Source organism: Enhydra lutris, unplaced genomic scaffold (genome assembly GCF_002288905.1).
Source record: "Enhydra lutris kenyoni isolate GAN:26980312 unplaced genomic scaffold, ASM228890v2 scaffoldscaffold10, whole genome shotgun sequence".
NCBI classification, from domain to species: domain Eukaryota; kingdom Metazoa; phylum Chordata; class Mammalia; order Carnivora; family Mustelidae; genus Enhydra; species Enhydra lutris.
Window position 1 is genome coordinate 24,319,858 of NW_019154094.1, and position 14,357 is coordinate 24,334,214.

General features: G+C 43.2%; 1 protein-coding gene across 1 annotated transcript in view; it reads right to left on the reverse strand.

The window, feature by feature from the left end:
- Positions 1 to 13,066, reverse strand: part of LOC111144203 (succinate-CoA ligase GDP-forming beta subunit) — a 272,842-nt gene extending 259,776 nt beyond the window's left edge. The window contains exon 1 of the mRNA XM_022498414.1: positions 12,974 to 13,066. Coding sequence (XP_022354122.1) covers positions 12,974 to 13,057 — 84 coding nt within the window. The 5' untranslated portion in view covers positions 13,058 to 13,066. The remainder of the gene's footprint in view (positions 1 to 12,973) is intronic.
- Positions 13,067 to 14,357: the final 1,291 nt, after the last annotated feature.

The following is a 14,357-nucleotide window of genomic DNA, read 5'->3' on the forward strand; positions in this document are numbered from 1 at the left end:
TTTTGGGCGCCTGGGTGGCTCAATGGGTTAAGCCGCTGCCTTCGGCTCAGGTCATGATCTCAGGGTCCTGGGATCGAGTCCCGCATCGGGCTCTCTGCTCAGCGGGGAGCCTGCTTCCCTCTCTCTCTCTCTCTCTCTGCCTGCCTCTCTGTCTACTTGTGATCTCTCTCTGTCAAATAAATAAATAAAAAATCTTTAAAAAAAAAATGCAGTTCCTTTGCTACCTCCCTTAACATCCTAAATTCAATCACAAAAACACTGCTTTGCATTCATAATTAATTTTACTTAAATTACAACAATATTGCTTATTTAGAACTTCAAAGTTCCAGTAAAGGGATTCTTTTCTGACCTATTAAAAAAGCCTTTGAAGTATGTGTGGGGAAATAGATTCACCCTGTAGCAGAGAACAAAATATCTTCAAGAAAGAAATACTGGAACTTGTGGATTGCAGTAGACATAACATTATTGATATACTGTCAATATTAAGATAAATGAAATGTCATACTCACACATGGCCCTTTAATGGAAAAGGAAACTTAATAATTTTCTCTCATCTCTATCTGAAGCTTTAACTCTGTGTGTTTTCCCTCACATTAAAATTATATTTTATATAAAATATAGTTATAAAATCAATTTTATACCACTCATAAAAGCCTCACCATAAACCTTTATCAGACAAAAAAGAAAGCATCCATTACATTCACAATATCCCTGCTAGGAGTTTTGGATCGGGTACTCCAATCCTAAAAGTACCTGTGATATCGTGATTCATAGTAAGAAATGCATATTTGGACTTCATCCATGGTCCTGGTGTGGAGCTCCTAAAAATCCTGGTCCTAAGTGATGAGAGTGATAAAGATGTCTTCTTGTTATGTGCACAAGGTGACTTTTGGACCCCACCTGAGGATGGGCACTGGTTGCTAGGGGAACCAAGCAAGTGATCAGACGGTTAGAGCTTTCAGTCCCATCCCTCTTAGGGGAGGTGGGAGGGTCTGGAGACCGAGTTCAATCACCAGTGGTCAGAGATTTAATCAATCATGCTTATGTATAAGGTCTCCAGAAAAATGCCTGACCTATGGGCTTCTGAGAGCTTTGCATTTGGTGAACACATGGAGTTTTGGGGACAGTGGTGCACTCAGTGCATTGAAGCTGTTCACCTCTACTTACATATCTTGCCCTAGTCATCTCTTCCACCTGGCTGTTCTTGAGATATAGCCTGTAATATACCAGTAATAATCTAGTAAGTAAAATGTTTCTCTAAATTCTATAACTGCTCTAGGAAACTGATGGAACCTGAGGTGGGGGGAACCAAGGGAACCTCCAATCTATGGTTCGTCAGAAGCACAGGAGACAATCTGGACTTGAGATTGGCAGGGGGAGCCAGGAGCCAGCAGTTTTAGGACTAAATCCTTAACATGTGGGATCTGAGGTTATCTCCAGTAAACAGTGTCAGAATGGAGATGAATTATAGGACACCCAACTGGTGTTGGAAAATCACTTGGTGGTGTTAGAAAACCCATCTGAATTGGTGTCAGAATCTATATCCTAAGGCTCGGCCACCCCAAATGACCAATCATAAGACTTCTGCTTCCATTTCAAAGGAGACTACTCAACACTTAGTCATTCAACCTTTCTTCATCATTTTTCAATTAGTGAGGGTAACCAGTTTATAACTTCACCATCTCAAATTTATCTAGCTCTCCTAATTAGCCAAATAGCACATTTATTTTTTCATGCTAATTATTAAAATGTTAACAACTAAAAAATTCATTCTTCTTTTCCCAGTATTGTTGGTTTTCAGGTTTAATGACACATCGCTTTAAAAAGAGTTGTGAATCATAACAAAGAAACACTCCCCATTAATAGTTTATCTCCTTAATCAAAAATAATTAATAACTTTCAGCTTTCTTTATATTACTTATTTAAGGCCTACGTAAGCCCTAAGGCTGGAACGAGAGTGCATATTGAATGTGGTTTTCCTCCCCTTTTCAAAGGTAAGATAACCCAAATAAGTCCTTCAAAGTCCAGGCAGTTTTAACTACAGCATCTTGATAGCAATTAGGAGAGCAGAATCAGAAGATGAGGGCAATAAGCAAAAGATACCAGAGTTTCATTATACAAATGTGAAGAGATCCCCATTGATCTGGCAAAAAGTAGTATTTTCTGATAAAGCTAAAAATCTCGCAATCGGTGGTGAGGTCAAGAAAGTCCTTTTCCCAAGAGGCTTCATTTTATTCCTCTATTCCTGAGCACACACAAGGCACCACAAGGAGCCTCTCTCTCCTTTCGTATCATTGCCCACCTTGACTCTTCTGATTCTCTACTCTGGGCTTCCACTGCTCATCTTCCTTGCAAACTGAGGCACTAAGGGGATTTAGAGGAATGGTAGGGAAAGATCTATGAAAATAAAGCCTTTCTGATTCTAGTTTGCAATAATAATCCCAAAACCAATCACTAATGTTTATTGATAATTTAAGGCACAGTGCTAAGATGGTGTGCATGAGTTCAGTTAATGCGCAGTGCAACTGCAGGAGGTGAGTACAGTAACTCTCCCCATTTTGCAGTTGAGGAAACTCAGGCACAGGGTAATTTCATCAAATTAACAACCAACAATTTTTTGTACCACTTTTATGTACCACTGGGAAAAACATGCAAATCAATCTATGACACAAGTATAAAATATATTTGGAATTCAGAGATGTTGAAATGTGGGTGAAGAAACGTGTGTCTTACAAATAAAATATGTAAATAATTTTCACAAGACCATGGGTCTGAATGAAATGAACCCTGCCCCCTGAGTCCCAGCTGACTGCACCAGGGACTGATATGGGAACAAGTAGCCTGTGCAGGTGGCTTAAAGGAAGCCCTGCCCAGTAAGAAGCTCATTCTTTGGGAAGCATAAAATGGAGGTAAACCAAGATAAGTTGAGTACTTCAACTCAGAATATTGTTTCAAGCACAGCTAAGGAAGTGTTCTGGGCCTGTATGAAGCCCACTGTCTATATATATCTTAGAAATTGTTTGGCTATTCTGTTTGACTATTTGGATATATGAGTTGACTTCTCATGATACCCCATTTTCCCATTTAATAGTTTCTTTCTGAAAAATACTTTTCATTTTAATCATAAGAAAACAGTCTAAAACAAGTCCCACTGCCATCACCTTCAAGTATGGTAAAGTAGTCCAACACAGATCAAAAAGGTGAATAGTAAGAAAATCTTCAGAAAGTTGAAAATGTGAAAAAGGGAAAAAAGCAACCATGAACATGTGATCTTAGAGAAAACAAGACGGGTTAGCAGCAATTCATGAAGGATGGAAAATATCGTGATGCTCTAAATAGAGATCAGGCCTCCTCATCAGCACTGCACCCTGAGCTCTGCTACTTGGGGCAGCCAGGGTGCTGTTCCTAAGACCTCCCCACCTCAGCCACGTGCTGTAGGATGGAGGAAGATACTTTATACAAAATAGTCATTCTTTCAGCTGGCCAGTGATCTAAACCTGAATACAAAAGGATGAGCTAGACAAATCAGATTTTCTTATTAGAAATATAACATCCTGGGAGACAGAAGCTGGATGATGTTTGGGAGATACGGGGCTATAGTAGGCATGGGAATGGACAATCAAAATCATGTACAGGTACCCCAATGTTTATAGCAGCAGTGTTCACAATAGCCCAAATATGGAAAGAGCCCAGATGTCCATAGACAGATGAATGGATAAAGATGTGGTGTGTGTGTGTGTGTGTGTGTGTGTGTGTGTGTGTGTAATGGAATATTATTCAGCCACAAAAAATGAAATCTTACCATTTGCAACAAAGGTTATTATGCTAGGCGAAATAAGTCAACCAGAGAAAGGCAATTATCACATGATCTCACTCATGGGGAATTTAAGAAACAAAACAGAGGATCATAGCGGTAGGGAGGGAAAAATAAAATGAGACAAATTCAGAGAGGGAGACAAACCATAAGGGGCTCTTAACTATAGGAAACAAATGGAGGTTTACTGGAGGGGAGATGGGTGTGAGTGTGCGGATGGGGTAACTGGGTGATGGACATTAAGGAGGACACATGATGTAATGAACACTGGGTGTTACATGCAAGTGATGAATCACTGAAGTCTACCTCTGAAACTAATAATATATATTAATTAACTGAATTTAAATAAAATTCTAAAAAAACATGCGCAGGTAGAAATTATAAAGAGATGTAACCACGATGAGTGGAAAAGGCACGGAAGAACCAACACCAAAGACTGGTCTTGAGTTCTAGTCCATTTCCCTTTCAATAAACCTTTTATTTTCCTGGAGATACGTCCAAGCAGGTCTCTTTAACTAAAGCAGACTCAAGATGCAACAGAACCGCCCACACAAGCCAGAGAGCATAGAAGGAAATAACTAAGCCACACAGCACCATTTCAACAAGACCATGATGTCATTAACATCAGAAAAGGCCTGGGGCTTGGGGCTGGGGAAAGTGTGTCACTCTCACTAAACTCAGTCTTAGATACATGTGCTTGGTAAGGGAGGCAGATTTAGGGGCTTTTGAGTTCTTCTTTTATTTACATGTTCCTTTCCTGGGGCCATAACTAAGAGTTCAGAGAACACTTGGGCACAGGGACAAAGTACATGGTTCTAGGAGTAAAGATAAGCAAGATATTTTTTAACTAGACTGGTTCCGCACACCCTCTCCACTCAGGGATGGTAAACAGCCTTTATCACCATTGTGCTTTCAGCACAGGATAAAGAAAAGCCAGCAATGGGGACCCAGCATGGAAACGGTGGCCCCTGTCCAGTCTACTGCCTTAATAATGCCCATCTTTCTCTTCTATCCCCATTATCAACATTCAGTCCAATTCAGTTAGAGTTTTCCAGAGACAGTCTTGGTTTCTGTTATACCTGCTGCCCTAGTATAGATACTCACAGTGCTCACATTCACTCTCAAGGTATCCCAATTTGGCAATAAACTATAAATTATGCAGTCACCCTAATTTTGTTCAAGCCCCTGTCTTCTCCCATTTTATGTATCACAGGAGAAAAAAAAAAAAAAAGAAAGAAACCTGTCAATCACAAGTGTGCAAAAAAAAATCTAGTTTTCAGAGATACTGAAATGAGAAAAAGCTAATCTCATAATAAAATATGTAATCACGGGGGCACTTGGATGGTACAGTCAGTTAAGCATCCAGCTTCTGCTTTGGGCTCAGGTCATGATCTCAGGGTTGTGGGATCAAGAGCCATGTCAGGTCCCACGCTCAGTTCAGAACCTGCCTGAGATTCTCTCTCTCTCCCCCTCCCTCTGCCCCTCCCTCTGTTTGCACACACACACACACACACACACTCTCTTTCTCTCTAAAATAAATAAAATCTTTAAAAAAAAATTATTATTGTTACAGATCACAAAAATTATCAGTGTTAAAGGCAAGACTTAGACCGAGGCAGTCTGATCCCAGTCCTGATTTAGCCAGTCTCCTGACATAATCATTACTGCCACTGAATCAGTTCAACAGTCCCCCAAATAATCACCTTGCTTGGATTCCTCTAGCCCTCTTCATCCTCTATGCAGAAAGGGTGTGCTAACGCATAAAACTGCCCCGTTGCCTCACTAACTCTTCAGTGACTCCCCACTGCCCTCAAGAATAAACCTCAACTCCACTACCAGACCCACCAGGACCAGCAGAATGGTGCCTGCCCCTGCTGATGTCCCCAGCCTCATCTCCAACTGCTCCCCCACCTCAAAATCCACAAGACAGCTCAAAATCCCTCCTGAAATTCCACAGTGCCCACGAGTCAAAACTCTGGGACTCAGACAGTCCCAAATGGAAACAGATCAAGCACAAGAAGTGCAGAGTGGTGGGAAAAGAGATTCCAGACCCACATCCCACCCCCACTCAGGTCCCGCACTTACAGAGACCCACTCCTAATGCTTTGCCAGGTCTCCAGGAACAATTGATATATTACATCAAATCACTCCAATTTTAAAATAAAAATAAATTTCAGAGTTAAACATGAGGAATGTATGCCTTCATGACTGGTGCTGTAGTTTTTTTAACCATTTCTAGAAAGAGGTAAAAGCTGGCCATGATATCAGCACCCTGATCAAAGTCTGAACTCAGAATACCAGTTCATCCTCCATTAGCATTCCCCAAAGCCCACCTGCAAAGGCAATGCCATTTCACAGCTTCTCCAGCATTCCTGAAACCCTCTGGGCAGTGCTTTGGAGTTGGGCAGACAGTGAAGCATGCATCTGTCTGCCCTTTGGTACATGTTTTGACTATGGTCTATTCTTTAAGTGGCCTCCCACCCCAAATTTTTGATGCATATGAGATCTAGAAGCCATTACTCCTAAGTCAACACCAACATGTGCAAACATTTCTAGAACGAGCCACATCCAGGGGGTGCAACTGAGCTCTCCATATGACCTTCCCCATTGCTACCTTGGGCCTCTACAGAACTTCACTTCATGCCATCTGTGCAGTAATAAACAGCTGGAGCCCAGGAGGCAGGCCTTGGATTCTCTGAGCCTCAAGTTCCCCAGATGCAAACAGAAAAAAAATCACCTCTGTCTCATATGGTTGTTGCAAGGATTAAGTGAAATAAAACATATGGAAACACCAAGTTGGTGCCTAACCCTGAGATGGCAGCAAACAATACATGTTTATCAGATCTGAGAAAGGAAAATGTTTCTAGCTTAATAAAGCCTAAGAAAAATGAAAGTAAATTTAGCTTCAAATTCATTGCAAGAGAATTAATCATTGTGAGCCAACTATATCATTATAATGTCAAATGTACTCTTTGTAACCATCTACACAAATTATTCCTTTTCAGAGAACAATAAATAGAGGTTCAGCCAGGTTCAATAACTTGCAAAGCAAGAACCTGGCAGACCCAGGATTTCAACTTAGTTCTATCTGAATGCCGAATTCATACCCTTTCCTCCTCTGTTAGTCTGTTTCCCAGACTCTAAAGCAGGGGAGGACAGAGTCAGGTAAGAGCCTGGAGAGGACAACCGTGCAGCACTGATTAGTACACCTGAGTCAGCATGAGTCCAAAGAACCAAAGGTGCCTGCCACTCAGGGCAAGAGATGAGGAAACGTAAGCATCAGTGCAACCGGCCAGTTCAGCCCCAAGAGGACCCTTTAATACAGCTTAATGTTTCAACAGCCTAAGTGGCTTGTCAGCATGAGGCAGGTGACTCCCGGGCACTGTGATTTTAAGCAGATGACTCTGTGACCCCTGGACGCCTGTTCCCTTACATGTATCATGAAGACAGTACAACCTTCTCTGCAGTAATGTTGCAAGGCTTAAAGAAATAACGCGGCGCCATCACTCCGCATGGGTCTCAGGCACATATGGAATGAACAGTCCTATTATGAAAGCCCTTTCACAAGCAGACTTTCTACATCCCCTTCCTTCCTCTCGTGACTCAATTATCTGCATCATCATCTGCATCATCGCTCCACTTCTGTTACTTGCCTCTGGCTATTCTCTGAGTACCCCACCCACTCACTGGGACCATAAAATCTTATTGAATACCTAGTCAGGCCAACCAGGGAAACTGTGGTGTGTAAGAAAATCCCTGGCCTCACAGAGCTTACAAGCTTTACTTGGAGGAAAGTGAGGAAGACCGACCATAAATAAATACACAAACACACACACAGAGTAAACCGCCAGGTAAAGTGTTATAAACTACTAAGTAAAGCAAGAAAGGGGCAGAGAATAATCCCCAGGGTGAGGGAGAATCAGATAAAATAATGAGAGAAAGCCTGGTCTGAAGATTAAACATTGAGTTGGAGAGGCGAGTGGAAGAAGGGAACACCGCCTGAGATCAGAGTGAATGGCGTGTCAGAGGGAGGGCACAACAGGTGCCCCGATGCAGGAAGAAGTAGTGCCTTAGAAGACCAGCAACACAGCTTTATTGCAGCTACACCGCCTGGTATAATTACTGGCTTACATGCCAATTTTGCCACCAAACTCTAAGCCCCCTGAGGGCAGGCCCCTGCATCTCCTTTCTGCATTCACTCAGTCACACAGTGTTCATCAATGAGGTGCACCTATATGTCCAGCAGTCTCTTAAGCACTGAATTTACAGGGAAGAACTAAATCAATATAGCTTCCAACCTCAGGGAGCTTACACTAAAGAGCACTGGGCACAGACTAAGTACTCAGAAAATGAACTAAATGGCAAGTCTTTTGGTTATGGAGTTCTATGCACGCTGAGTTCTAGGCTTTCTACAGCTTATCCTCTTTCCTCATTTGCCTAAAAGATGACCGTCAGCCCTCCCCTTCCGTTTCTCACCTGCCTTTCCCTTCTCGGTACCAGACTGGGGGCAGTGAGTCCTCTGATCTCCCCACCTTCTCTCTGTCCTCTGTCTTTGCATGCAGCCCCCTCCACCGGGAATGCCCTCCCCACCTCCATCTTCTTCACCAGACTAACTTGAGTATTATTTCCCAAAATTTCATTAGTATATTGATTTTACCATTTGCTCAAATGTGTACAAGTGTCTCAAGTTCTCCAGGCAAAACATTTCCATCGAGTAACAGAAAGCGATAAATCAAGTGACAATTCCACACTGAGTAGTAAAGAGAACTGAAGCCTAAATGATCTGAGGCTACCTACATAATCTCTCTTCCTCCCCAAGATCTGAGATATTATCTCAGGGACTTTCTGGGCATTGTGCCTACAGAACTGGGCTAGGATACGGGGGCAGCAAAATTCTCACTACTCAGGGTGTGTGCACTCCATCAGTGGCCGGTAAAAGTAAGTTTCATTTACAGTAAACAAAACCAATTTGGGACACTCAAAGGTCTTCCCCACACAGAAGGTCAATAGTTTAGCTTCTAAATTATCTACAATAGATTTCCTTTTCTAACAGCAGAAATTGCAGCTGTACTTCATCTCTAAAAAAAAAAAATTCTTTGAGGCAAGAAGGCACATATAGGTGAGTCACAACTTCCAACGCAGCCTCCACAGCCTCATTTGGCTGATAAGGACTTGCCCAGAACCTTTAGGCCTTCACTTCTAAAAGCCACACATCCATCTTTCTCCTCCTACTTCCTGAAAGAGGAGAAAATTGAACTGGAGCCATCCATTTTGAAGTATACAACAGCAGGAGCGCAAGTCTAAGCAGACGCGTCCAACATTATGCATTCCTCTCTCAGTTCCCGGACAGCAGCTCTGGGCTTCACGGAGAACCACATGATGATTCTACACGTGCGGACCTGATAGCAGTGTTTCCCACAGTGTCTGTGCTCCTCTCATAACAGAGCAGCTCTGTGAACTTCACCCTGCCATTATGAGAGGGAAAAATGTACAAAAGAGGCAACAATACCAGGTTTAGAATTATAATTAGCTATTTAAACTCTGTGCCCTCGACCAAGATTTCCCCTAAGACATGACCGACGCAATGGGCTCTGTGTCAGTCCCTGTGTCCACTGTGGCCGTGCCTTGCTGTATCACACTGCCATGTAACGCAAAACCCTGTTCTCCTAGCTGGCTGGTTTGGACATGGCAACATGTCCTTTATCTGTGAAAAGAGCCCTAACAGGGGTTAGATCTTGACTGGGGTGCTGAGTTCACAAAACATTCTCTCTAAAAGTTTCAAAGCCAGCCTAGGTCTATAATATGAAGTACACAGTACAGTGATTAAATGCCTTGTTTTCAGCAACCAGGACTGGGGTTCAGACCAACTATTTTTTACAAGCCAAATAATCTGGGCAAGTCACTTAACCACTCTAGGCTCTTTCAAGTTCCTTATCAGACACTGCAAATCCCCACCTGATCTGGCCCCTAGCTACCTCAGATGCCTATTAGGACCACCATGTTCCCCTCTTTAACTACTTGAACATGCTGAACTCACACCCACCTCAAGGTCTTTGCACTTGCTGTCTTCTCTGCCCTATACACTCTTCCCCAGAGTTTCACCTGGCTGGCTAATTTTCGTTACTAAATTCTCAGCTCAAATGTCAAAAGTCACCTCCAGGATCTCATAAACATAATGTTAAGAATGTGAGTCCAAATTGTGCAATTCCATTTACAGAACATACAAAAAGGAACAAGACGGTGGAATGGTGGTGTAAGTCTGGGCACTGCTTACCCTTTCCAGGGTGGAGGTACTGACAAGTAGGAGCATAAGGGGGCCCTCTGGGTTACTACTAAATGAAGAGCTTTTTTTTTATCTGGTTCGGGTGACCTGGGCATGTTCAATTTGTGAGAACCCATCAAGCTATTCACTTACAATATGTACATTTTTAATACATGCATTATACTGCAATAAAAAAATTAGGCCAAAACAAAACTAAAAACCCCACTTTGTCAAACTGAGTTTCCCTTGACCATCTAATCAACACTTATCTTCTTGGCTAAGCTTGTCATTCTCCATCCTATGATCCTGTTTAATTCTCTTCTTTGCTTTTGTCTCTAGCTAGAAATCATCTTACTGTTTGTGTATGAAAAGTCAAACCCTTCCCCACCCCTATGAAAATAAAGTATGATGTGGTCATGTACTCTGCCTGCTTTATTCACTAACCCTAAATATCAACACCTAGAAGAATCCTGTCCACCGTATAGACTGAATAAAAAATATATGTAAAATAAGTGGCTAAAGGGACCCTCTAAAAATATAACATCAGTCATAAGTCAAAACACTGAAGCCAAGAGCAGAGGAAACAAAAAATGTCAATGACCTTAAGCCTTGGGAATAAGTGTCAAATGTTAAACTTAACTATGGGAGGTGGTAGGTAAAGTATCATTCTAGGGGTATACCTTTCTGAGTGGTTAAAGTTACTTCTCTAAAGCAGAAACAGGACCTTTTACCTCTGTACACACAACAGCTTGGCCCAAGGTCCAGTACAAAGTAGGTCTGAGTCAAGAATGGCAACAGATTTCTAGACACTTAGGATTTTTAGGTTTTGTGGGGAAAAGGGTGGGGGTCATGTGCATTGTAATGTTTGCACAGTCAAGGGAATAGGTAGGCACAACATCAAAGGAGACTCAGATGGAGTAAATACTAAGAACTATCCAAGAATTTGAAGAGTTCCTTACAAGTCATGAGCAATGCTCAGCTATTATTGTCATTTCTAAGATGTTTAAATAGAAATAATGAATGTGTGTTAGTAGTTCTAGGACTCGGATGTGATATAGTTCCTATTTGGCATGCAGACTAACCTAAATACTGACATAATGCACTTTCATGAGGAAGCCTATACTCACCAAGCAACAGCCTGGTGTTATAGGAACTTAAACTACTCTGCCACAAACTAAAACCTTGAACAAGTCATTAAACTTCTTTACGCCTCGATTTTTTCCCCCAGTGAAATGAGCTGGTCGGACTATATGCTTGCTAATGTCCAGCTTGCAAGATAGTGTCTTGGACACTATCTACTGTTCCCAACTTAAAAAAAAAAAATCCTCATCTTTGAAACCTTGTATTTACGGGATAACACTTAGGCCACAAGGAATGTAAATCAAGGCTACTAGATGGGGTGAGGTAATGGATCCTTTCACCTAGTCTTCTTACTGAACCAAAGCTATCCATCCCCAACCAGATTCCCTAAAGTGCTGTATTCAGGCTTTCATTTCTTGGTTAGGCAGGAAGCCCAATCACATGTCAGCTGAACACTTCAGTCTCTCTGCACAATTACTTGCTTTGCTCGAGTTTTCACTGCCCTGGGCCCCATGTTTCTCATCAATTCAAGTCTACACTCATAGTTAGTGCCACAGTTCTTGTTTTTTGTAACACTTAAATAATGAATAGGACTTGATCACCTGGAGGTATTCTCCTTACTCTATTACAATAGTTATTAGTGATTTTAATTAGACAAACCTGCCATTCCTTTTGCTATCCCACCATACTGTCAAGTGCCTATTAAGGATATTACAGTAATACGTATTAGCACCTTTTAAATTTACATTAACAAAAACAGAGAAATGAGAAGTCAGGAAATGAAAAGAGAAGGCTGGGGAAAAAAAAAAACCTTGCATGTGTTATAATTAGCCAAAGCTTAGAGTAACTCAAAAAATCATTAGTAGCTATCTTTTCATTTTTTTCTAAAAACTATACTATGCATATCCTGGTTAAATTTGCATGAGTGATAATTTGCCTCTCATACATTAAAAATGGAAAAATGAACAAGGACATTGCTCTCTGTGGCTGAGCCCCACATTGCCCTTTCGTTCAAAGGGGAAAGAGGTTATTTACGGAGAATCAAAAATTGAGCAGTTGAGTGATTTCTCCAAGAGTCATCACCAACTCAAAACTCCCCAAAGGGCTTCTGAATACTTCGACTCTCACCGTTCTGGAGAAGGTAAAATCCACTGGAAGCCAAGCTCAAACAGCTAGCTATTCAGCATCCAACCGGGCTCCCCTAGGTTTCTATTCTCCACAAAGGAGAAGAAAGTGGACAGGGCCAATGCTGTGTCGTGCTTGTGACGGGGCGGACTGCTCCTTGAAAGGAGGGAGCGCATTTCCCACTTTTCTCCTTGACCCCCCGCATTTCACCAACTCAAGCGTCCTGAAGTCTGCCAAAGCAGTCCCCCTGTAGAAAGTTCCTCAGGGAGGTGAGTAACTAATACCAACCAGGCTGGGTTAGTTTCTAGGAATATTCATCACGTGGCCTAACAAACGCGCTCAAGGGTCAAGACGTTCCCAAAGCTCAACTGACAAAGCAGATAATAAAACCTCAGGACTCCAAAACCCGGCCCAAGGAACTTCTTGACTGGCCACTCGGCGCCAGGTGCCGTGCCGGCGCTCTCCACGTGAGCCCGGGAAACCGACGACAGCCCTGCTGAGGACTAAGTGTCGCCCCCCTGGACCCCGGAGCCACACCCGAGGGGGGAACTAGGGAGTCCCCCGTGCGCCCGGGCGCCGCTCCGCGCGTCGCTTCCAGGGGTGCAGCGCCCGCACCGCCGCGCCCTCGCCGCCAGGAGGGAAGAGGCGGCGGCGAGGAGGGCGGCGGGGCTCCTGCCACCGGGCGCGCTCACCTGAGACCTGGCCGCCAGCAGCGGGGGCCGAAGCATCAGGTCTCGCAGAAGTTTCCGGGCCTGCGCTGCTGCGGGGGACGCCATCTTAAACAGGAAACCCGGCGCGGGGGAGCCCAGCGCGCGCGGGCAGCGGAGGTCGGAGAAGGAGGAGGCGCGAGGGAGGAGAGGGGCGGGCCCGACCGGCCCCCACCGGGCCCCCCGGGGCCCCCCTCCCTGCGCCCCAGCGCCCGGCCCCCTGCGCCCGGCCCCGCCCCTCTTTGTGATCCGAGAGAAAGGCGAAGTGCTTTCCCTGGCTCTGCATTTTTCTTGGGGCTCTGGGATTTCTTAGGGATCGTAAGACTTGATTAAAAGCATGTTAGGGGTGCTCCTTCCCTGTGGCAGGCACTGCAGAGTAGGCGGTAAAGAAGGTTCACAGATTTTCTGCGCTCGCAAAGTTTAGAGTGTAGTGGGAAAAGTAGATAGGTATTGACGATGATGCAAATAAGGATTTAAATGACTCTCACGAATAAGCAAAACGGGATTTTTAGGGCAGTGAAACTGCTCTTTATGATACCCTAATGGTGAATACATCTCAGTATATATTCATACAAACCTATAGAATATCCAACACCTAGAGTGAATTTTAATTTAAACTAAGGACTTTCAATGATAATGATGTATCAATGTACAAATATGATAGACAATGTGTTGATGTGTCCACTGTAACAAGTACACCACTCTGATGGAGGGTAATGACCAGTGACAGAGGCTAGGCCTTTGAGTGTGAGTGTATGGGGGGAGGGGAGTGGCGGTATTAAGGGAAATCTCTGTACCTTACACTGAATTCTGCTGTGAACCTAAAGCTGTTCTTTTAAAATTAAAGACTTAAAATTAAAAAAAAAAAATGCTATAATGGACAGTTCCTTACTTGGGAGTATAGCAATTAAAAGGGAGGAATGTGAGGCCCCTGGGTGGCTCAGTCAGTTAAGCCTATGCCTTCCACTCAGGTCATGTTCCCCAGGGTGCTGGGATCAAGTCCAGGGTCCTGCTGCCTATTCAACGGAAAGTCTGCTTCTCCCTCTGCCCCTCTACCCACTTCTGCCCATTCTCTCTCTCTCTCTCAAGGAAGTAAATAAAATCTATCCAAAAATAAATAAATAAATAAATAAATAAAAGGAGAGAATGAAATATCTACCCTTTAGTGTTTCCTGCATGAGTTGCATTTTAAAATAAGCAAAGAACCCAAAATGCTAATAAAAAGTCCATCTCTGCAAAGAACTCTTTATAAAGCAGGAAGGAGAGAAAGAGTCCAGAAATCGCCACTCCATTACCCTTAAATAGTAATTAATGCGGGTCACACTCATTAGTGAATGCACCTATTCATAGGAAAGTTTGTGGTGAACTT